At 53.3% G+C, this 23,960-nt stretch overlaps 1 protein-coding gene across 3 annotated transcripts; it reads left to right on the top strand.

Moving 5' to 3' along the window:
• The first annotated feature begins 889 nt into the window (after positions 1 to 889).
• PRODH (proline dehydrogenase 1) lies at positions 890 to 23,919 on the top strand. Of its 3 annotated transcripts, none has more exons than XR_012647966.1 (14): positions 890 to 1,193; positions 2,224 to 2,432; positions 10,254 to 10,288; positions 10,771 to 10,924; positions 11,919 to 11,979; positions 12,614 to 12,730; positions 13,756 to 13,835; positions 14,627 to 14,708; positions 18,459 to 18,551; positions 18,909 to 19,055; positions 19,328 to 19,503; positions 19,583 to 19,750; positions 20,704 to 20,792; positions 22,106 to 22,153. XR_012647966.1 is itself a non-coding variant. In XM_075012282.1 (14 exons), exons 1-14 carry the CDS (start codon positions 897 to 899, stop codon positions 22,294 to 22,296), a joined length of 1,830 nt encoding a protein of 609 aa, XP_074868383.1. In that variant the 5' UTR covers positions 890 to 896; the 3' UTR covers positions 22,297 to 23,919. The 3 variants fall into 3 exon arrangements, 1 of the variants encoding a protein (XP_074868383.1); XR_012647967.1 differs by having other exon boundaries at positions 19,583 to 19,726; positions 22,106 to 22,132; XM_075012282.1 differs by having other exon boundaries at positions 19,583 to 19,681; positions 22,106 to 23,919.
• Positions 23,920 to 23,960: the final 41 nt, after the last annotated feature.

Genomic DNA, 23,960 nt, shown 5'->3' with positions numbered 1-23,960 from the left:
AGTCCCTAGGGCAGGATAAGAAGTTTGGGGAGCTGTCCCCTTGGTAGGCTAGAAAAGGCACAGGGATGGGTCCACTAGACAGCAAGTATGAATCAGGAGATTGGGGTAGTGTATAACTTCTGCTTTTAACTCCAGCAGCGTACTTTGCTGTTTCATCCGCCGCAAGGCTGGGAATGGACTTAAGTGTACGTTGCTTCTTCCGGAAGACCCCCCCAGCCCTTGCACTGTCACCAAAGGGGGGGCAACTTGAGCAGGAAATGCAGTAGCCCCGTGGGCGGAAGGAATATGAACCGGACCTCTGCAGTGTGACACGCAGCGATATGCAACATTCTCTCCCCACAGCTATATTTTAAAGAGAAACTTCCAATCTTTCTGTCATCTCAGGGCCTGTCGCTGTGCTACTGACCTAACAGCTCCTGGGCCCACTTTAGAATCGAACATTAAAACGGAACTCAATGGTTATTCCTTCCTAGGTCCCTTCAGAGGCTGTGCTCAGCCATGGGGCATCCAAGGCAGCGTTGGCCAGGCCTGTGTTCTTGGGGCTCCGCTATTCATGGCGCACAGAAATAAAACTGATTTTGATTGGGGGGAAGAGGATGGCAATACCTCCAGCTGTTGGTCCCCTGCCCCTCTCTCAGCGCAACTCACAGGCAGCAGGAGGCAGCTGGGGGGGGGCGTGGCGATGAATGAAGGGGGCGTGGCGCTGCAGCGAGGGGCGTGGCGATGAATGAAGGGGGCGTGGCGCTCCAGCGAGGGGCGTGGCGATGAATGAAGGGGGCGTGGCGCTCCAGCGAGGGGCGTGGCGATGAATGAAGGGGGCGTGGCACTCCAGCGAAGAGGGCGGGGCTCCCTTTATTTAAGCCGGTGCGGGCGTACGCGGTGCCTTGTTTCGCGCCATGGTGCACGTTGGGAGAGCTCTGGCGCTTCGCGCCGCCGGTAGCCTGCGCTGCGCGGCCGCCGCCGCCCCCCGCCAGAAGCCGCCGGGGGACGAGGCCCGGCCGTCGCCGCCTCCTGTCCCCCAGGGCTCGGCGCGCAGCGCGGGGGCGCCCCAGGTGCTGCCGCCGCCGCCGCCCACGGTGCACTTCGGGGACCCCCGGGAGGCGTTTCGTAGTAAGAGCAGCTGGGAGCTGCTGCGGGGCCTGGTGGTACTGCGGCTGTGCGCGATCGAGCCGCTGGTGGCGCGGAGCCAGGAGGTGAGCGGGGCCCGGCGCAGCTCAGTTGCCCCCGGTGGGGGCGCCCCTCCCTCCCGCGGGGTTCCCTGCCCCGGGGGGGGGGGAGCTTGGGGCACAGCCCCCTGCCCCAGGTACTTGGCACTGGAGCAAAGCACAACCCACCCCCCCAGTGACGCCCTCCAGTGGGTTCCCCCCATAGCCTGTCTGTAACTGATGCCTGCTGGCCGCCGCCTCCTCCTTCCCTTGTGTGTATACTTAGAGGCTTGCCCTGGGGTTTCTCCCAAGGCATGCTGGGTGTGGCTGGGATGCGCGGGTTCTGGGGTCAGCTTCTGCCAGGATCTCCTCTTTAGTAGGGTTGTCCCGTGTCTTGCTGCCCTTCCCTCTGAGACACTGGTCCAGTGGCTAGGTTCTGCAGCTGAGACCTGGGGCCTACAACCTGTGGCTATTTAAGGACTTCTTTTTGGCTCCTGATGCTACAATTGCAAAGGTGGGGGGAACCCCTCTGATTATTTTGATATTTTGGTGAACATATAAAAGCCCAAAAATGAACAACTCATATCTAAATAGCAGGCAATATGTGACCTTGAAACATGGGATAACTCTCCCTTTAATATGCGCAGTGCATTGTGGGATGTGTGCGCACTGTTCTTATGATAGGGCTTACAAAAAAGTATGGGTTGACGTTATTTGTTAAGGACTGTCTTGTGGAGGACCTGCGTCATGACTCTTGAATTATTGAGATTTTTACTGAATTTGAAAAAATAAGTGGTTCATCTTGCTCTTTTGGTTGCTGACCCCAGGTCTAAAGGGTTGTGGGAAGGCTGAGTGGGGTGGTGTCCCCATGGCAAAGAGCAGTGATCAGCACTGGCTCAAACCATAGGTTAGACTGATCCATGGCCCAATCGTATGGGTGTGTCTGGCTCTTAGCTTTCCACTAGCAATATTTTTTTCCAGCTCAGCATTGAGGCGGAGCTGTTGCCGAAGGCACGTCAGGGCAGAAGGTGTCAGTGTTTAGGAAAGCTGTGTCTTACGTGGGCTTTGTGTCTTGTAGCTGATGAACCTCAGCAGAAAGGTACTGGGACAGCAGCTGTTTGAGAAGCTGATGAAGGTGACTTTCTATGGGCAGTTCGTGGCTGGCGAGGACCAGGAGGCGATCAAACCTCTGATCCAGCGAAATCGTGCGTTTGGAGTGGGCTGTGTGCTGGACTACAGTGTGGAGGAGGATCTGACCACAGAGGAAGCAGAGAGGAAGGAAATGGAGTAAGTGTCGGAGCACGTTTGCAGATTGCTGTGGGCAATGAGAAGCCAAACCTGTGCTGAGATAAATACACAAGGTGACTGGTGGTGGTAGACCTCCCGAAGCCTGAGGATCAGAACTGGGAGCAAGAAACTATATCTTTGCTCATCAAACCTCCTCTTATGCAAAAGGTGTCCCCGGCTGTGCTGGGAGTGGCACAGAGCCTGTGTGTGCTGAAATGTGCTAAGCAGCTGCTTGTGTGCCAATAGTGGGTGTTCCCTAAGGGGAATCGTCCAGTGATGCATGTTCCTCCTTTGCTCACCTCTTCTTAGGCTGACCGGGGAGAGGGAATTATGTGACAGGGTGAATTAAGTTCTTCTTTCAGGCCATGTTACTCAGATGGCCTCTGTGCAGAAGGGAATTGGCTGGCACTTGCTGTGTTCATGCTGAGCTTTCTTAAGGAAGCATACCTCATAATAAACGATCAGGCCTGCTGATGGGGGCACCGGGGGGGGAGTGGGAAGGGGCTAAAGGGACAGTTGCCCTGGGGCTCAGCGATTCAAAGGGGCTCCTGGTGACTGCTGCCCTTTCCACAGGAGTGCAGAGTTGTCTCCATGCCCAGAGGCTAGGCAAGTCCTGAATCTGACATCCAAGTCTTGATTTGGCTGCTTCTCTCATCCTTTTTTTCTTGTCATGTCCTGTCCTGTCCTTGCTTCAGGCCCATGATAGCTTCATCCTATCTGTTCCTGTGTTGTTCCTTATACTTACCTTCCAGTTAAGGTTTGATCTGGTGACTTGGGAGACTGTTTCAGCCAGTCACACGTTCACTGCTGCCAGCTCAAACCCTTTGCCCGTTCACTTGGTAGCTTGTGGTGCTTGGATGTCCTAATTTTGCCTTGCTGTCCTGGTCACGATGTACTCAGGCCAACCTATGTGTGAAAACATGTGCAGCTCAGGTTTCCAGCTTCCCAGATGGTAAAGGCACTGTCTTTAGCACCCCCGGACTACCTGCTCCTGTCCTTCAAAAAGATTGTGTAATTGGGGTGCCACAGAGTGCTTTCTTTCTGGGACATTGTCACCAGCATCCTCTTTCCTAGCACTCAGACTGCAGGATGGAGTGGAGAATTTTATATGCTCCTTTCACTATGGAGAGAAGGGGTCTCTTTTCTGGTGGTCATGGTTCAGGATGCCTCTATAAGGTCTGGGTTTTTTGTTTTTGTTTTGCTTTGTGGGGGGTGTTCACGGTTTGTTTTTAAAGTGCTGGACACCCATCCTCTGTAAACTGAGCTGTAAAAGTGTATAAGGATGGATGCCCAAATGACTGTGCATTTCAGCTGCAGAGCATTTTATGCCCAGTCAGTTCCATACCTGCGCAGCCTCTGCTGTGGGATCACGGCTGTGTTTGGCAAAGCAGGCTTGTCTCTTCATTGTGATTCTGAATGGAAACTGCCACCAGTGCAGCATGTACTCTAAACCAATGTGCCTAGTTTCTTTCTGTATCCTCCCTTCAAGGGCCTGAATTCAGTGCTGCTGAATCCTCAGACCTGGCCGGTGACAGCTGACTGTGTTCTTGGTAGCACTGGGGACTTGCTTGCTCCGGAGCACGTGGTGCTGTGGATGGGAAATCGTCCTCTCTGCCGCCTACTGTAAAAAGGCCTGGGACACAATGTACCCTTTCAGACTTGCCAAAAATTTGAGCTTTTCTTCCTGGTGATGCAATTGGCCAGTCGGGTCCATCCCCTTTAACTTGATTGGCTGTCACAGTGGGCGAGCTCTTAGGTAAACACTCCAGCTGCCAAGGCTCAGCATGGCTACCCCTGCAGGTAGGTTTTTTAAGCTTTCCTGCCTCTGCTTTGGAACTGCTGCAGGGACACTTCCCATCCCCTCTGACGTGTTCCTGAGCAGCTCTGTCCCAAACAGGCAATTTCTTGCAAGACTTGTATGTGTAGATACTTCCCCGTTTTGAGGTGGTCTGTCTCAGGCTACGTCTACGCTATGGCACAAAGTGGATTTTAAGGCACTTGAGCTGCCTTTTACCCACATGACTGTTTTCACTGCGAATGCCATTGGGTCCAATTTCAGGAGCACTAAGGTCAATGTTTTTGCGCCGATCATCCGATGCGGCGTTGCGCCAAGTTCGAATGTAAAAAGGTCGCGTTAAGGCCACTGTGGAAACAGCGCTTCTTTAAATCGATAGCATTGGCTTCCAGAGGTGTCCCAGAGGTATCCCACAATGCCCCACAGGTGTCCGCTGTGTCCACTTCCACCTCCCCTGCTCTCTAGGGCTGTGTCTACACGTGCCCCAAACTTCGAAATGGCCATGCAAATGGCCATTTCGAAGTTTACTAATGAAGCGCTGAAATGCATATTCAGCGCTTCATTAGCATGCGGGCGGCAGCGGCGCTTCGAAATTGACGAGCCTTGCCGCTGCGCGGCGCGTCCAGACGGGGCTCCTTTTCGAAAGGGCCCCGCCTACTTCAAAGTCCCCTTATTCCCATGAGCTCATGGGAATAAGGGGACTTCGAAGAAGGTGGCGTCCTTTCGAAAAGGAGCCCCGTCTGGATGCACCGCGCGGCGGCAAGGCTCGTCAATTTCGAAGCGCCGCTGCCGCCCGCATGCTAATGAAGCGCTGAATATGCATTTCAGCACTTCATTAGTAAACTTCGAAATGGCCATTTGCATGGCCATTTCGAAGTTTGGGGCACGTGTAGATGTAGCCTAGGTGTGCAGGTAGTAGGAAACAGGAGGGGTGACATTTTGAATTCATTTCTTTATGATCAGTGTGGCAGTCTCATCTAGCTGTGAAAGAGAGCCCCAGCACGGCGCCATCAGGAGAACCAGGGTCTCAGTTCAGCTGGCAGACTAGCCCCTGCCTCCCCATACCACATGACAGCTTGGCTGTTGGGACCAGACAGGCAAATTGGACAGTGAAGCAGCACGCCCTGCCCTGCCGTGGGGTGAAGGCTTCTTCCCTGCACAGGATGTAGCAGGAGAGGAAGCTGCTGAGACAAACCACAGAAGATAAGTCTTGGGGAAGCTTCCCCAAGACCCAAAAGCTCTCGCCCAGTAAGGCTGCCCTGCACGCCCAGCTGTGAATCGTGTTCACGCTTCACCTTCAGGACCACTGTTTATCTTGATATTCGTCTGGTTAGTGCTGGACCCTTCTCCAGCCTCCTGCTGATCTCCCTAAGGATGTCCTTGTGCATGTTTGCTATGGGGTCTGCTCTTGTGCCTCCCCATGGGCTGGGTGGAGTGGCCTCTTTGGGGGATATCTTGCCCCCAGCCTGCTAGACTGAGTCAGAGCTGAATCCTGGGCAGCTTCACACATCTGGCCTGCTGGCAACTCGCATGCTTTAGATCCCTTGCTTCTACCCCCTGTTACTCTGGGAAGCTGGTTCCTCTCCCTCCAAGTTCTTGTGTACATGGCGGAAGCATGGGAGGGGAGGCTGAGCCTGGGTGGGGTAGAAGGAAGCCTTACAATCCACTGCAGCTCTGGGTGTAGTTTTGTGCTGCCCCATTCTAGCTCCATGTGAGGGGTCAGGGGCAGGGTGATAAGAAGGTGGGCATTGCTCAGCTCACCAGCTCCATTAGAAGCATCCATGCTTGGAGTTGGCACACCTGGTAAAACAACACAGTTGAGGAACTTCTGAGAAGCTGTTTGCTTTTCCCCAGTTGGACATACATCCCGTCTTGGCTCTGCCCAGTGTGATGTGGCTTGGCAAAGGACTGGGCTAAGGAGAGGCCAGAAGTAACTGTACAGGGTCACTAATGTGGGCCTGTAAAGGAAGCCATGCCCAGTGCCAGTGTCCTGGCATGTGGGGTCCAAGTTTCCAACAGGAGGTTGGGTTTGACTTGGCCATGTAGCACAGTTACCTGTTGCTGTTTCCAGGCGGCTACTTCCCAAGGCTCTGAACTCAAATTACTTGCCGACAAGGATGTAGGTCAGGGGCTGGCAACCCCCAGCACATGTGCCACGCAGTCATGCTGCGGGGCTCTGTCACCCAGCTGCTGACCCCCTTTTCCCCCTCCCCTGGGAGCAGTGCGGGAAACAGAGCAGTATGGCCCCAGCTCACTCTGCTCTCCCAGCCATGGAACTCTGCTTCCTGCTGGTGCGTATGGGGCGAGTCCCACTCCCCCTCACCCTCCTGAGTGATAGGCCGGAGGGCAGAGCATGCAGGAGCCCTGTTACTCTGCTTCACCTGCTGCTGCTAGTGAGGACGGGGAGGAAATGCAGACCCCGTCTGCCAATACCTGGCCCCCCTTCTTTGTCACCCTGGGCCACCCAGAGGCTCTAGCCCTGTCAACTGCTGGCTGGCCGCTTGTGCGTGGCCTTTGGGGGTTGGGGGGAGCCTCGTACTCCACTATGTGTTGCCCCTGTTCCCAGGTCTCAGGGTGGAAGCTTCTGCAAGTTTGCAGGCCCTTTTTACCAGGGAAGCAGTCATACTCGTTAATATCCAGAATCCCCCTCTAACAGTGTCTGAGCAGAATACACACGCTAAACACACAATGCTATGCTTGCCAATCCCGATCATGCAGGCAGGCTTTCCCTGTTGCCCAGGCAAGCTTGACATTGCCTGGCCTCGGCACACTCCAAGACTAGCCGCCCCACCTTGAGAACCACAGCACAATAACCATGGCTGCTCAACATCCAGCTCGCTAGGAAGCTGAGGCGGCTGCTCTTGGTGTGGGGTGGAACCTAATTACCTTGCTTGTTATCCTGAGACTCGGTGATAGGAGCAGGCCACTTTGACTCTAGTCTGTGCAGTACATGGCACCAGAATGCCACCCCTGCCTGTTCCAGGTAGGCCGTAATCTCCAAAGCCCCTACCAGGCTGAGGCCAGGCCGTCAGAACCACTGGTTCTCCCTGTATCCTCTTTGACCAGAGCCCTCATCATGGCACACGTGCCAAAGCTGAACTGTTGCTTTTGGCCCTGAAGCAGAGGCTCTTGGAGTGTGGTCCCAGGCCGTGGGGGACAGGGAGTTCACCATACACCATAGCTCTTCCTCCTTTAGAGCAGGGCTGCCCTTAAGGATGCCGAAATGGGGGAGGGAATAAGCCATCACCAGCTGAGCCTTGAAGTGAGAGATGCTGGTGTCAGGTGTGTAATTCTGTCAAACTGCGCCAGAGTTCCATGCTCTGAGATAATCCCTCCTTGCCGTATTAAAGGGTGCTGCAGAGCTGGCTTTCGTTGTGCTTGGTGTCAGTGTGCCACTCTGCACCCTGTTAAAATGGATGTCTTTTTCTCTCCTGACAAGGTTTATTCCTTTGGTTCACACCATAAGGTATTGTGGGCAAGCATTTAAGCAAATCTGGTTTATATGCCAGGGTGACTTCTTTGCTAGCTGGTATTAACGTTCCGGAAAGGAGGATGTTCATGGGACCTTGGCTTTTCTTTTTGGCTTGGCTTGACTTGATTTGGCTTTTCTTTTTTGGCTTGAGTAATTCCAGTGGCCCAATCCACAGTACTTATAGAGGGAGGGATGGCTCAGTGGTTTGAGCGTTGGCCTGCTAAACCCAGGGCTGTGAGCTCAATCCTTGAGGAGGCCATTTAGGGACTGGGGCAAATAGATGTCAGGGATGGTGCTTGACCCTGCCAAGAGGGCAAGGGACTGGACTAGATGACCTCCTGAGGTCCCTTCTAGCTCTAGATGTGCATCTCCAATTATATCATTGATTAAAACCACTTCTGTTAACACACCATTATAACTAACATTCAAGTACCCAGATGAGGAACCAGAGAGCCCTGGTGTACTGTCATGCTAAAGGAATCCTGACCTGGTGGGCATGTTACCACATGAGCACTCTCTCATGTTCACAGACCAGCACTGATTCCTGGCTGCTGTTCTGGCTTGTTTCACTCTGCCCAGCACAAGGACACCAGGTGGGCTGGACTGTTACTTCCAGCTCCTCTGCTTCTTGTTGCACAGTTGCTCTTGGAAATACCAAGAGAGATACCAGTGCACAGATCACACAGTTTAGTCAGTGTAACCCCTTGGCGTGGGCCTAAGGAAGCCAGTGTGAAATGTGCTCATAGGCTGTGTCTACAGGTCCCCCCCACTTTAGGAAGGGGTATGTAAATGCTGCAGATCAGAGATGCTAATGAGGCATGGATGTGACTATGCAGTGCCTTGTTTGCATAATAGCAGCCACCTGGAGCATCAAAAGTGCTGCCTTCCAATTAAAAACTAGCCAAGGAGACAGAGTTCCTTAGAAAGGAACCCCATCTACATGGCTAGTTTTCAATTCAAAAGCAGCACTTTCGATGCTCTGGGTGGCTGCCATTATGCAGATGAGGTACTGAAGATTCATATCAGCACCTCATTAGCATTTCCAATCCCTGGTATTTACATACCCCAGTGTGGACATGGCCATGTGTTAAATTTACAGCATTAAGTATCTCATATGGGGAGTGCTGCACCCTGCATGATTTTAACTGTTGGTTTCTGCTGGTGTATAATTCTATTAAACTGTGCCTGAGTTCCATGCTCTGGGATAATCCTTCCTTGCCATGTTAAAGGGTGCTGTAGAACTGGCTATCATTGTGCTGGCTGTCAGTGTGCCACCCCTGCCCACTCCAGGTTCAAGGTAGGCCCTAATATCTAAAGGAGGAATGTGGGAGCGATAGCTCAGAGGTTTGAGCATTGGCCTGCCAAACCCAGGGCTGTGAGCTCAATCCTTGAGGAATCCCTTTAGGGATTGGGGTAAATAGATGTCAGGGATGGTGCTTGGTCCTGCCAACAGGGTAGGGGACTGGACTAGATGACCTCCTGAGGTCCTTTCCAGTTCTAGGGGATGTGTATGTGATGTGTAATTCACTATTCCATTTGTTCTGCAGGTAGACTCTACTAACCCTACTTGCAATGTTTGGAACTAGTCTGTATTTTCCTTGCCCTGTAAGCCCCTCCAGTTCTCCAACACTAACAAATTGGTCTCCACTCCTGAGAACTGTGTGTGGTTTGGGCGGGGGGGTATATCTTTGTGCCCAGTTTACATGTGTGAGTTTGGACAGGCAAACCTCCATTTTCAGGGACTTAACTCCATTGCACCTGTAATGTTTTCTTAACATACACATTTGTGAGTTCTGCAGATATCTTAGAAATGGAAAGTCTGGGGTTCCCAATGATTCAGACATTTAAAATCCAGAAGGAAAACAGAGGAGAGAGGAAGAACTAGGGCAGGGTCAGGGTCTGAAGCGGGACTGGAGGGAGTTGGATGCAGTGAACGGGTTGAGGTCCCAGCCTCAGTTCTGTACAGATGGTATGTGCCAATCTGGCGTTTTCCTTACTGCTTGTCTCACCCCCAGCTGGTACAAGTGAGTGCTGCTGGGTATAAAGACTTGGAATGAAAGGCGGGGCTCTTGACGGCTGCCATCACATAGCTGTGGCTGCCACCTATCACAATGCACTTGTGACAAGAATTGGAGTGTTTGCTGCAGAGTCCTGGAAAGGGTTTCTCCACCCCACTGCAGGATGCCCGTAGGGGTCGGGTAAGGATCTTAGCTGACGTTTTCTGAGGCACTGAAGGTCCCATGGCATTTCCTCTGGAGACGGGAGGTTGCTGCCCCTGATTGACTCCACTGGGCTTGGGCCTGAACAAGGTCTTGAAAATGTCCCTTTCCTCACAAGTGAAGTGCTCTGGGACAGGTTGTGAATGGCAGCTGTTAGAGTGAGGAACAGGAAGGAAGAGGGGCTTGTGTAGATTTGGCCGAGCCCCAGTGGCTCTTTGGGTATGGGGAGGTGATGCTCAGAGCTGGCTGAGGGGTGGGGACTCTAGCCCTGGAAAGAGGTGTGGGGGACATGGACTACCCCGTCTCCTATCTCTCGCTTTGCTTCCTCCCTCTAGCTCCTGCACCTCTGCGTCTGAGAAGGAGATGGGGGGTGAGTAACGCAACCGTTTCTCCTATGTCCTGGTGGGATTCTGCTCCTTGAGAATCTGACCCAGCTGACCCCTGCCCCAGCACGATCCAGGACTCTGGCCGTCCTTCCCTTGCTGTGCGGGAAGGCCTGGGAGGTGCATGTTCAGTGGGTGGGTTCGTAAGCTATGAAAACCCAGGCATGGACTGGGTGTTTCAACTGCTCCATGGGGCTCTCGTGGCCATTAAGACTGGGACAGTGAAGCTCTGTGCATAGCTCAGGCCAGGGAATCCTACCCCACGTGTCCTGCGCTGTGGCTGTGCTAGAACTGGACCCAATGAAAACATAGGCCTAAGATTTTTCTCTTTGGAGGTGAGAGTTCCTCACAGAGGCGGGGGGCTGATGAGACTGGTAAAAGTAGGGGGCTTGTTCCAGGGATGTGTGGGCTGTTTGCCATCCCCTCCCTTCTGCCAAGCCTGCAGCGTGTGTGCCCTGCCTGTCCCCAGGTACCAGCCAGAGAGAGAAGCAATACCGTGTGCATCAGGGCTTTGGGGACCGCCGGGGTGGGGTCATCAGTGCCCGTACCTACTTCTATGCAGACGAAACGAAGTGTGATCAGCATGTGGACACGTTCCTGCGCTGTATCGAGGCCTCAGGTAGGTGCCCTGCATGTGCCCCTCTGTGCCCAGCTGTGCCTCTGGGAGCATTTGGCTCTGCCTCTCCCTGATCTGGCTGCACAGTCAGCCACAGGCCGTGGCTCTGCAGGGGCCCTCCTGCTGTGACCCTTGGTGCTGTGTGGCTTGCTGCAGGGGCCAGGTGCTGCTGCAACCTCCAGAGGGTAACCAGCATGAGCAAAGGGCAGATCCTCCATTTCAAACGGGCTTGCTGCATTCCCCAGGGCTGCTTTCCTCTATCTGTCCTGGGGTCCTAGAATCATAGAATACTAGGACTGGAAGGGACCCCGAAAGGCCATTGAGTCCAGCCCCCTGCCCCAATGGCAGGGCCAAGTACTGTCTAAACCATTCCTGACAGACATCTATCTAACCTGTTCTTAAATATCTCCAGCGATGGAGATTCCACAACCTCCCTTGGCAATTTATTCCAGTGTTTGACTACCCTGACAGTTAGGAACTTTTTCCTAATATCCAACCTAAACCTCCCTTGCTGCAGTTTAACTCCATTGCCTCTTGCTCTATCCTCAGAGGCCAAAAATAACAGGTTTTCTCCCTCCTCCTCCTCACTCCCTTTTAGATACCTGAAAACTGCTATCATGTCTCTCCTCAACCTTTTCTTTTCCAAACTAAACAAGCCCAATTGAGATACACATCTCCTAGAAGTGGAAGGAACCTTGGGAGGTCACCTAGTCCAGTCCTCTGCCCTCTTGGTAGGGCCAAGCACCATCCCTGACATCTATTTGCCCCAATCCCTCAATGGTCTCCTCAAGGATTGAACTCACAACCCCAGGTTTAGCAGGCCAGCGCTCAAACCACTGAGCTACCCCTCCCTGCTTTTCCCTGCTTCTTTCAGCCTTTCTTCAAAGGTCACATTCTCTAGACCTCTAATCGTTCTTGTCGCTCTTTTCTGGACCCTCTCTAATTTAATGGGTCATGGGCGCACAGTGACTGGAGCATGCTCTCTGGCTTTGTTTAGGTAGCAGCTCAGAGGATGGCTTCTTGGCCATTAAGCTGACCGCTCTGGGAAGGCCTCAGTTCCTGGTGAGTGATTGACTTGTGGTGCCAGGGCTTGCATGACAGCAGAGGGAGAAGCAGGGAGGGGAAGCACTGAGGCTGAGACAGCCTCGGGGAATTATCTGGAGACAGTTCCAGGCTGCAGGAGCCGCAGAGGAATTGGCTCTGGTGTGCGTCAAGACGCAGGCCCCTAGCGCTACATGAGCCTTTTTGAACCAGGTCTGCCTTGGAGAGAGTGCCACAAGCAGCACCTTGCCATTAGACCTCAGTGCAGCATGCTGAGTGCCAGGCAGGACAGGCCCTCTCCTTGTGTCCATGCCAGGCATGTGCTAGAGAATTGTTACAGCGATGCTCAGAAGACTCCTTGTGGAGGTCAGCTTCCTAATGAAGCAGCAGCTTGGGCTGCGATGGGCTCCTGGGAAGTCAGAGCTCCTCTCTGCTGTGTCTGGCCCAGGTCTCGCCTGATATAGAAGGGCCTTGATCTTTACTTAGAATAGTCTGGGGGTTGCAGGCAGTGCCTACAGCTGTCATGGGGGGGGGCCAGCAAAGTCTGCCCTGCTCTTTTGGTGTGGCACAATGCCTGGTTGGGTGACTAGCATTCCTTGGACACGATCATGGGTGGGAACTTCTGAGCCATCTCTGCTGCGGTCTGCTCTCCCAGCTGCAGTTTTCGGAGGTGCTGGTGAAGTGGAAGAGGTTCTTTCACCAGATGGCTGCAGCGCAGGGCAAAGCTGGACTGGCTATGGTGGAGACCAAACTGGAGGTGAAGAAGCTGCAGGTGAGTTGGGCTCAGCAGCTGAAGGAGCTGTCCTTACCCCCTCTGCCCCATAGGCACTGGCTGGGGAGGAATCAGTGCAGCTTGTGCCCTGGGTAGATCACCCACTCCTGGGGGGACTGTCTCCCTATATTTCTCTGGAAGTTATGAAATGTTGGATGAAAGCACTGGGGCGAACTCTGGTTTACCACACAGTTCTTGCACAGGTGTCTGGCTCTGGCCCACCTGCACAGGGTCTAACTGACCACCATATTTGGGGTTGAAAGAATCTTCCCTGTCCCTGATACTTTACACAGTCTGTCTGAGAACCCCTCAGGGTTTTCATCTTCCTCTGCAGCTCGGGGCACAGGTCACTTGCAGGTTTAAACCAGTGTCGCTGGGGAATTTTCTGTAACTGGAAGTCTTAAAACTATGGTCTGAGGAGCTGCTCCTCTTGGCCATAGGAGAGGGCTCTTTCACCAGAGCGGGTAGGTGAGGTTCTTTGGCCTGCGTTGGGCAGACGACTTGCCTGGGTGATCAAGACTGACCTGGAAATCTTAGTTTGGGAGGAGTATTGTTCTGGTTCCAGGACCAGTGACTAAGAGTGACACAGCTAGTATAATCTGCATCCTTTCTCTCCTGTGTCCTCTCTCCCTACCCAAAGAGGCTAGTTTGTGTATTTCCCCCACCCCCCCACGTCTGTTCCATGGGTGGGGGTTGTACTAAAAGCCCTGCCCCTTTGAGAAGTCCTGGTGCACTGTGAGTCTCTTGAGACTGCTTGCTTGATTGCCCCTTTTAGAAAGAGGGGTGCTAGTGACAGTGAGAACTTGCGCTGGCGCTTGCAAAGGTGAAAGTAGGATTCTCTTCTCTGCCCAGTAGTGGTGAGCCCACGGGGAAGTGCCAAGTGCCTGTTGAGGTCTGCGATCTCCACACTAGATGTGAGCATCTCAGCCACCTGCCTGGGTGGGAACTGGCACAGTCTGGACCTGCAGTGCTAAGTAGAGGACAGCAGGTGGCAGCAGGGACTCTGAACTTCTTTCTTTTTGTAGGAGACCCTGGCAAACCTGGGGATTGTGACCAAAGCAGAGAGCCAGCACTGGTTTACGGGGGAGAACCTGGGTGTGTCAGGGTGAGCTCTCGCCAGAGGGTCAGGCTGGCTGCGGAGTAGGGAGGGAGGGATTGTCTCAGTAAGGGTGGAGGGAGGGATAGCTCGGTGGTTTGAGTATTGGCCTGCTAAACCCAGGGGGTGTGAGCTCAGCCCTTGAAGGGGCCATTTAGGGACCTGGGGCAAATAGATCAATTTTAAAGAAAAAGAAGGGATGGTGCTTGGCCCTGCCAAGAGGGCAGAGGACTGGACTCGATGACCCAAGGTCCCTTCCAGCTCTGTAAGATGTGTATCTCCATATACTTATTTTATTCTATTAAGGGTGGAATGGAGGGGTCCCAAAGGCACTATAGGGCGGGGGAGATATTGGGGCAGGTTGCTTCCCAAATCCTAGAGCAGGGATGCTGGGAGCGGCTGCCTTTTTCAAAGGCCATGGAATTGTGCTGGGAAGTTGAGACGTGGTGGTGGCCATGCTTCTTGTGGGCATCACGAGGGGGGTGTTGATTCTTGGAGCTGTATCTGGCGGGGGTAGAAAGGCTGGCATGGGTAATTACACATAGTGGCCATGCTGATTTATGCGGCTCTGCCAGGCTCCTGAGGAGAGAGGCTAATCCCAGTGCAGGGATCTACCCTGCCAGGTCGGTTGAAATCCACCCTGCTTGCATCAGGCCGAGCAACACAGGGCTCTGGGTCACTACTCCTTCCTGACTAGTGAAGCTGCTGGTGGGGCATCCCTTGTGGGGAGGCCTGCTGGGGTTGGGACCATTCTGAAGCATGCTTGGAACTGGAGCCAATGTGATTCTCTCTGGCTGCAGCACTGTGGACCTGTTGGACTGGAACAGCCTGATTGACAGCCGAACAAAGCTCTCGAAATTGCTGCTCATCCCAAACATGAAGGTGGGTGAGGGCTGCTTCTTTGGCCCAGGGAGAGGCCCCAGGGGAACCCTTCTGAACGGTAGAGCTCCTCCCAGGTAATGGCATGGAACAATGTTTCCCGTTTGCGTACCCCTTTTGGGACTTCTGTCCTATTGGTGTACCCTCTCTCCCAGTGCCGTCCCAGCGCTTATCTCTGGCTTTTGAGTAACTTATCTGCCGTGTACCCCTAGAAATTCTCTGCATACCACTGGGGGCACGTGTTCCACACTTCAGGAAACCCTGGCACTGGAGTGCTCCCTTGGTATGGTGCTGTGCTGGGAAGGGTGCACCAGGCATCAAGTCCTCTGGTGTGTTAGCCAGACCGTTCTAAAACCCCCCAAACAAGGAGCAGACGTTGTCGCAGGAGAGGCTATTCAAGGGGTGAGAGCCAACAGGATTGGCATCCCATTTCTTCTCCTTATGCCATAAAGAATTCTTTCCCCTTGGGGTCTGTGCCCTTCAGCCCCAGGTTATCTTTCTGCACCGTCACGAAGGGGTTGTGAGGGCTAAGAGCTTGTCTTTGTTGGATCCCTCCATGTGCTTGACTGCAAGGACCTGGGTTCCTGACCTCCCCTTGACGGTTAGTGTCACTAGCTGGGGAAATGTTGAGTCTAGAGGGTTGGAGCTTGGGCCCTGGCAGGTAAGACCAGTCAGGGCTGTCATTAGTGCACCATTGCAAGTTGAGAGTGTGCTGATAGGACGTGGAAGAGGATCTACTGCCTGGGGCGAGCTGAACTTGGACTTTTGTTTAACTGGCTCAGTTCTCCAAAGAGTGATTTTTATGTTGCCTGATCTAGTGATTTATTTTTGACTAGGTTACTGTGTTTTCCCTTGTTGCCACACTAGCATTTGGTAGGTTTTTGTCTCTGGCTCAGGCCCAGTATTAGTTCCCACGTTAGGCGTCATGAGGCACACAATTGCAGCACTTGAGTTTGAGCAGACACACTTGTCTTTTTAATACAATTTGCAGAGCAACAATCACTAGAGATACTACAGAAGGAGCTGAGCGTCCATAGGCTCATGCTATCCTTCTGCAAAACAGCCTCAAATGGTGTTTTTCCCTCTTCATTGTCCTCACCGATGGTGACTTCTTCTTCCCATCTCTTTGGCAACACAAGCTGGGATACAAATTGTGCAAACACTGATGCAGGTAGGCCACTGCGTATTCAGGAGAGGTTTCGGCCCCTGTTCCTTCTTTTCAGTTCAGCCCTGTTCTGTTGTTAGGGTGCCCTTATCTCAGATGCTATTAATTCTTCAAGATCATTAGCATAGAGGATTAGATAGTTCCCATGGTCAGCTTGATGTCCCTGACTCAAAAGATCCTAAGTTGGTTAAGGCTGGCATGTCGCGTTTACTCCATTAGCCTTTAATATAAGGCAGAATGCTATATCTGCTGGTTAGATACTTGTGCTAAGGTTTTCTGGGCCTAGTTGAGCTACGCTATTGTCTGAGTTAAGTACCTGAGTGGAAGCCATGTTTATCTGTATCCACCAAAACAACAAGAAGTCCTGTGGCACCTTATAAATCAACAGATTTATTGTGGCATAAGCTTTTGTGGGCAAAGAGCAGGCTTGTTTGCTCATTGCATTACTGACTGATGCCTGTATCTCATTGAGCAAGTACTAATCCGTAGGCTACCATGGAACAATTGGAGGAGAGGGGAGACAAATGCAACCTTCTTTCATGGCGGAGCAGGATAACACACGAGCGAAAGGGCCACAAACCTGGGGAGGGTGGGGTCCAGACAGCTGGGAGATGCTCTTACTAGTTCCCATCACTGGGTGGGAAGGTGCTGCTGAGAAGCCAAAACTCGAATTGAGAACACGGCAGGTGTGACCGAAGGGATATGGACCTCGGCGCTGAAGTGGTTGTCAGTAGCCATGTGGAGGAGCAACTGGCTGAGGTGCGTGGGGATACTCCGAGTCAGGTGAGTGATGGCAGAATGTGCCTGCAGTTGCTGTCTGTAGGACCTTGGTCTCCAGAGGGCAGCAACAGGATGAAGGTGGCCTGGTTTGATGCCAGGCTGGGCTCTGAGGATAGAGCATCAGCTGGATGGAGGCACCTGTTGGTCAGAGGCACACGATGGCACTCCTCTAACACATCAGCGTGTGATGCGGTGCGCTCCTCAGCGAAGCAGAGCCCTGCACTGGAGCAGATTCAGGGCAGGGATAGACTCCATCTGCCCTCAGTGTTCTGCCTTTCCCCGAGGCATTGCTCCTGCTTGGGGATCCCGCTGCAGCCATTCTTAGCGGTCGCGGTTTGCAGTACTCCCTCGGGGCACAGGTGCAGCCATGTCCCTTCTAAAGGAAGGGAGCAGGCCCCCATGGGCCCCAGCAGCTTAGCTGTGTGTTAATCTGCTCTTCCCAGACAGTAAGGCCGGGGAGTCACAAGCATGAGCATCTGCCCTTACCCCACTTCTGCACCTGCCTGTGCTGCTCTGCTGACCGGAGCAGAGAAATAGCTTGGCAAGCCACCAGCCCATCTCTGCCAGTTCTTGCTAGTGGAGCTGTTCCCCTGGCCCTGGAGTGAGTTCTTGGCTGGCTGTGCAGGATTCAGGCAGCATTTTCCGCAGGCATTAGCCTGCATGTGAAATAGCTGTACTGCCCGCAAGGCCCTGCAGTGGGTGGGACAGCTCAGTGGTTACAGCATTGGCCTTATAAACTCAGGGTTGGGAGCCCAATCCTTGAGGGGCTCTTTCAAGGTTCTGGGGCATTTTGGATTAAAAATCTGTGTGAGGGATGGTGCTTGGCTCTGCTGTGGGGGCAGGGGACTGGACTCCATGACCTCTGGAGGTCCCTTCCAGTTCCATGAGATACATACAGCCATGTTTTACACAGCAGAGGCTTCAAATATCTGCTCTCAAGGCTGCACAGATGGTCAGCTTGCAGCCCCTGAGTGCCTTTCCCGGGTGGGAGGGGGCTACACCTGCCTGATGTCCCTGAGCCTGAGCCAGGTGAAGTGACCCAGATGAGGTTAGCCAGGCTGAGGGTCATGCTGTTCTGAGGCTCCACTCTGACAGGCTGTCTTCATGGAGTTAGGATTCCTATCCGCCCCCATGTCTGCTCCTTCCCTCTTTCTGCCAAGCCTCGCTTGGTGGAAATGCAGGTGTCTCTGCTCCACAGCACGAGGCCCAGATTGCTTTGCCCTGCAAGAGGGGTCCATGGGCTGCCTCAGGATGATGGCCTCTCTTTGACGTGGCTTGCGTTTTGGGATCCTGCCTGACAGTCCAGGCTCTTTACTCTGACTCCGGAAAGCTGGCACAGTCAGTAAGCCGCTGTGCATGGCAGGGCTGGGGCAGGGTTCTTCCTCTCTCAAGCAGCTTGTGGGGCTCCTCAGCAGGCCCCAGATGGGATTCCATCTTGCTTGCCAGGCCCTGCCCTACATCAGCTCCCATGACCCCAGGCAACTTACCCTTCGCACCCCTTCTGTCATGTCTGGGGAGCAGCAGTTCTGGCCCTGGCTCCCAGTGCAGGGTGCACAGGATTGGTGAACAGGGCTGGGTGCTGAACCTTACAGTCTGAAGCTTTCTGGGTTTCTGTCCAGTAGATCCCCTCTGGGACCCAGGACCCCACCCCCACACACACTTGGTTGCAGGCAGTTCAGCACTTGACACTTGTTCTGTGCGCCTGCATTGGCCCTCTGCATGATGGAGAAATGGCTTATGGTCTGTGATGCCCAAGCTGTGTTCATGGGGTATGGTGCTGAGCCTGTCTGCAATCCTTCTCCTTGCAGAGTGGCCAGCTGGAACCTCTGCTCTCGCACTTCACGGAAGAGGAGGACCTGCAGATGACGCGAATGCTACAGAGGATGGACATCCTGGCCAAGGTTAGGAGCCAGCCCAGCCTGCACTGCCACAGGGGTCTTGGTGGGAAGTTCTTGTTCCCTTTTCACCCAGCCATGGTGTGGCAGGTGGACCTGCTCACCCATGAACCAGCATATCCTTAATGCCACTAGAGATGGTGATGAGCTCTGGGATGCTCACCCAGCTCTCGGCGACTCTGACTGTTTCAATAGGGTCTCAGGGTTCTGGGCAGTGTTTACTGTAGGTTTTGGCCTGCAGGTGACAGTGCTGTTATCTGCAGGACCCCTGCAGTACTACACACAGCAACAGGGTGGGTGTTCGCTGTAGAGGACTTGTTCTCTGTTCATGGCTGAGCCTTGGAAGTCTCCTTCCTCTTCTAGAGAGCCCTGGAGCTGGAAGTGAGGCTGATGGTGGATGCTGAGCAGACCTACTTCCAGCCAGCCATCAGCCGACTCACCCTTGAGATGCAGCGCAAGTTCAACACAGAGAAGGCGATCATATTTAACACCTTCCAGTGCTACCTGAAGGTGAGGGTCTCGGGCTGGTGCCACCGGTAGCAGGGAAATGAGGACACCAGATGCGGCGGTGATGACAGAGCTCCAAGCAGTGGTGGTAGGCAATGGGTTAGGGTTGGCTATTAGCCTGGGGGAGCCGGTGTGTGCCAGCAGCCCAGTCTCAGGGCCAGAAGAACCCCAGGGGCAGGCTTGGAGCCTTACTCCTTCTCCCACTGGGCAGCAGGTCAGTGGAGTAAGTGACTCTTCCTGGCTACAAATGGCATCGCTCCGTCCCTCCACCGCAGGAGGCGTATGACAACGTGACGATGGACGTGGAGCTGTCTCGCCGTGAGGGCTGGCACTTTGGGGCCAAGCTGGTCAGAGGTGCGTACATGGAGCAGGAGCGGGCTCGAGCAGCCCAAGTTGGCTATGAGGATCCCATCAATCGTACGTATGAAGAGACCAGTGAGATGTATCACAGGTAGGATGGCTGGCGACGCGAGGCGAGGGTGAGGAGGTGCCAGGTACTCCCCTAGGCTCACATGTCATCTGTCCTGCAGGTGCCTGGACTACATTCTTGAGGAGCTCAAGTACAGCCAGAAAGCCAAGGTGATGGTGGCATCACACAACGAGGACACAGTGAAGTTCACCCTTCGCAGGTAGAGAAGCTTCTCGCAGATGTGGCAGCCGGGCAAGAGCACTGGGTGCGAGGCCTCATTATAGCAGAGGTGGGTGGGGCTGCAGCAGAGCAGCTGGGCGGGTGCTTAGGAGGGACTGAGGGGTAGCAGTAGAGCTGTGCGGGGCGGGGATAGCTCAGTGGTTTTGAGCATTGGCCTGCTAAACCAAGGGTTGTGAGCTCACTCCCTGAGGAGGCCATTTAGGGATTAGGGCTAATAGATGTCAGGGATGGTGCTTGGTCCTACCAAGAGGGCAGGGGACTGGATTAGATGACCTCCTGAGGTCCCTTCCGGTCCTAGGACATGTGTACCTCCATTAACATCTGATTGCACTAGAAGCAGCGGCTGGCCGTACCTGGAGAAAGGGGCTGTAAGGGAGAGTACCTGTGCAAGGCATGGAGTTGAACAAATGGCACCTGTCTGGGCAGCTCAGAGAATAGCCCCAAAAACACAGCCAAGTTGGGTCCATGGGGGTGTCTGGCCAACAGCTCAGATATTTGGCAGAAGAAGCTTCTGGGAAAAGGTTTTACACCTCTGCAGTGACCTTTCTGACCGGTGGGTGTAAACTTATTAGCTCAGACTGGCACTGAACGGCAGAGTTGTCAGTTTTGTATTGCAGTGGGACTATGAAGGCCATCAACCACCCACGTTGCACAATAGCCCAGTACCGTGAACGTGGCTGAAATGGGCTGGGCTGTCGACAGTTCATGCACTACTGTGTGCTGGGCAGGTCCATGGGTGAGGGTGTCACGACAGTGTGAGGGTTGAGCTGTGCCAGGCGCTCTGAAGAAACAGGTGGTAGTTACACCAGCCTTCTCTTGCAGTCGGCTACTCCTGTGCCCTTTGGAAAGTTGTTGGTCCAGACCTGCGAGCAACAGGCATTAGAAGGAGCAGAATTCTTAGGCCAGAGGCTGTTTCAGTGACCCTCCAGGTTACTGACAGTCCCAGGGTAATGTTTCCTGGTGGGCATTGCTTGATGTGACTCAGTGGTGATGCCTTTACAGAATGGCAGAGCTGGGCATTCATCCCTCTGAGAACAAGGTGTACTTCGGGCAGCTGCTGGGCATGTGTGACCAGATCACCTTCCCTCTGGGTAAGCATCTGCATCCCACCTGTTTTGGATTTGCTTCGCCATCGGTGGTCATCGTGAGTAGAAGGCTGTGGGTTTGGTGGGTTTTTTTTTTTTGTTTTTGTTTTTTTTAACCAAAATACCTTGGACAAGATCCCTCATGACCACTGCAGATGAATCATGGGGTAAGATCTGGTGTTGCCACGGATCAGAAACTTGCTGGGAGTCAAAACGGGAGGAATAAGTATTTTTGGGCATGGAAAAAAATTAAGAGCTGGGGTTTTTGAAGTCCCAGATGGACACTGCAGTGATTCAAAGGGACCTGAGCAGCAGAATGTCAAAGGGAAGCTTGGTGCTGAGCAATGAGGGGACAATTAATAGCTTATGTGCATTAGCATGCTGTGAACTCAGGATAGGGCTTGTGTGTGTGGCCAGCTCACTGAAGATCTGGTGGGTTCATGGCTGCTGCTCCTGCCCTGGAGCCTGCTAACTGCTGGAGGTCAGGGAGGGACTCGCTTGGGGGCAGGTGACCTGTCCCATCACTGCTTATTATGAGGTGTCACACACCACGCCTGAAGCAAGGTATTGGCCTAGGATCAGAGAGATTGCCGTGTTAGTCTGTACCTTGGAGAACAACAAAAAGTCCTGTGGCACCTAATGAAGTGGGTCTTTGCCCACGAAAGCTGATGCTCCAAAATACCTGTTAGCCTATAAGGTGCCACAGGACGACTTGGTACTGGCCTAGAGAGTCATAGCTCTTATGCAGTCTAGCAATATCTGTATCCATGCAGGCCTGGCTGCAGGAGCTCGAGTGCACCTTTGGGGTGGAACTGCTGGCTGCTATGGGTCACTAAAGCTCGTAGGACATTGGAGGGAGCTGAGTCAGGTGGTTTCCTTTCTCCTTTGCCTGTACAAGTAGCCATGGCTCCTTACCACCTCCTCTGCAGCAGTCTCCCCACACATCCTGCTGACACTGTAGCCCTTGTCGGCATTCCTCTGCACATGGTGTCATGGCTGCTGTGGCAGTAAACTTCTAAGGGAGTGGTGTGATCTGCATGTAGCACTGAACGTTGCTTTAGCCCGCGGTGGCAACCACCAGAGTGGGTAGGCCACATGAGCGGCCCTCCATCTCAGTGAGCCCAGCAGCCTGCAGCCCACAAGAGTTCCAGCTGTGCCCCCCACTGCCCACATGCCTCTCAGGCACCAATTCCAGAGCCTGACTCTGAGAAGCCAGATCCTGAGCTGGTGTGTCTCAGGAGTCGGTGGAGTGGTGGTGGCTTGTGCTAGCAGAGATTCTGGCCGGCTCTGTCCTGTAAGTTGTTTTCGTCTCTCCACAGGGCAAGCAGGTTATCCTGTCTACAAATACGTTCCCTATGGCCCTGTGAATGAAGTGCTGCCATACCTGTCCAGAAGGGCCCAGGAGAACACGGGTTTCATGAAGAGAGCCCAGCGGGAAAGGGATCTCCTCTGGAGAGAACTCAAGAGAAGAGTGATCACTGGAAGCCTCTTCTGCAATGCAAGCCGCTAGCTGGCCCCGCCTCGTGCCAGCAATGGAGTAGACCTGCTGTTATGCTGCAACATGTGTCCGAGACATGGTGGCTTTTAATAGAACTGCTGCTGGTTGGTTTTTTTTAAAGCTAAACTGTACCACCAATCCCCATCCTCCACATAGGGGCCTTGCCACTTGGCAAAGACATTGTTCAGTTGCGTTCATATCTGAACCACACAAGTAATCTACCAGTAAACACCTCTGCTGCATGCCCATGACCCTGCCCCGGCTGTGGGGTAAGTTCAGCAGTAGCAACTTTTTGTCAGGGCCTCTTTACACTGATTCAGTTAAAGGTGGTTGTCCTCTGACATCATTACTCTCAGGGATTTGATCTACCTGCAAAATGACCCCTGGGGAAAGGCTGGGCTTCATGGGAGAGGAGTGGGACTCTGTCACATCCCTGCAAGCCGTAGCTGCCTGCTTGTGACTCCTCTTCCTGGTGCTGGCATGATCACATTCCTGGGACAGGAGGGGAGATGGCAAGTTCCGGGGCCAAAGGTCATTGTCAGGAAGCAGTTGTAGGTGTTCTTGCTCTTTCATTGAGCTTTCTCCGCTATCAGTCTTAGTGCCCGTATCTGATGTATGGTACTTCTATCTTTTTCTGAACCCCGCTTGCCCATCTGCTCTGTTTTTCTAGCTGCATCTTAGTGTCTCCGTCAGTATCATCATCAGCCCCTTGCCTAGATGACTCGTTGGGGCAATTGTTCTGTAGTTCTTGTGCTCTAATGTACTTCCTTTCTTGTGTATTGTCACTAGCATAGATCTTGTCGATTCCTTAGGTACCTTCCCTTCTTTCCATGCTCTGTTACGTAGGCGGTGTGTTTCCCGAGTCATGCTTTCTCTGCCACGATGCGTTGTAGATGTAAAGCCCTTGGCACCCTGCTAGCTTCCCAGGGTGTGATGGGCAGGGTGAGAGCTGGGAGTTGAAATGTAAGGGGAGGTCTCAGCCCGGTAATCAGCACAGTGCCAGGGTTCCTTACACCTCAGACTGTCCCCCTGGTGGTGGGGAATGTCCTCTGTTTAGCTCAGAAAACAGTGTTCTTCCCTGTGGGTGCACCACTTCACATGCTAGTGCATCCCCATGCTGGTTGATTGGAGACTTTTGCCACTCCCCACCCCACCCCTTAGCAGTGCCCTGCCATGCTGCACATGTGCAGCAGGTGTTTGGCATTGCCACCTGTTGCTTGCCTGCACGGCACGATTTCTTCAGTTTCTTCTCTACCATCCTCTGCAGCAGAGCTTCCAGTGGTTGACCTCTCCTGACCTGTTCGACAGAAAAATAGTTAGAAACCGCTGATGATCTTCAACTTTACTTTACTATCCTCCTTCCCCTCCATGTTTTTTTTTCCTTTTAAAGAAAACTTTTTTTCTCTTTCACTGACTCATTTTTCTGGAAAGGCCCTGCTCATCCAGATTTGGGAGGGGTGCCACTTGTCAAGATCCTGTGCCTGTGTCTGACAAACATTCCACCTATGTAACATGTCTAGGTGAGGCAAGTATCGGGATAGGCATGCTAGTCTGTATCCTCATGAAACAAAGCAAGAGGTCCTGTAGCACCTTAAAGACTAACATTATTTATTAGGTAATGCGCTTTTGTGGGAAAGCCCTACTTCAGATTCTGAAGCAGTGCTGAGAGGAAAAAC

This window comes from Carettochelys insculpta, chromosome 18, assembly GCF_033958435.1.
Source record: "Carettochelys insculpta isolate YL-2023 chromosome 18, ASM3395843v1, whole genome shotgun sequence".
NCBI lineage: Eukaryota > Metazoa > Chordata > Testudines > Carettochelyidae > Carettochelys > Carettochelys insculpta.
Note: the sequence above shows the minus strand (reverse complement) of the source record. Positions and strands in the feature narration are given on the sequence as shown.

Coding starts and splice junctions, on each gene's coding strand:
- PRODH (XM_075012282.1), top strand. CDS start 897: ATGGTGCACGTTGGGAGAGCTCTGGCGCTTCGCGCCGCCGGTAGCCTG. Junction 10,289..10,770: donor GTCTGAGAAGGAGATGGGGG/GTGAGTAACGCA, acceptor GCCTGTCCCCAG/GTACCAGCCAGAGAGAGAAG. Junction 19,682..20,703: donor GTGAAGTTCACCCTTCGCAG/GTAGAGAAGCTT, acceptor ATGCCTTTACAG/AATGGCAGAGCTGGGCATTC.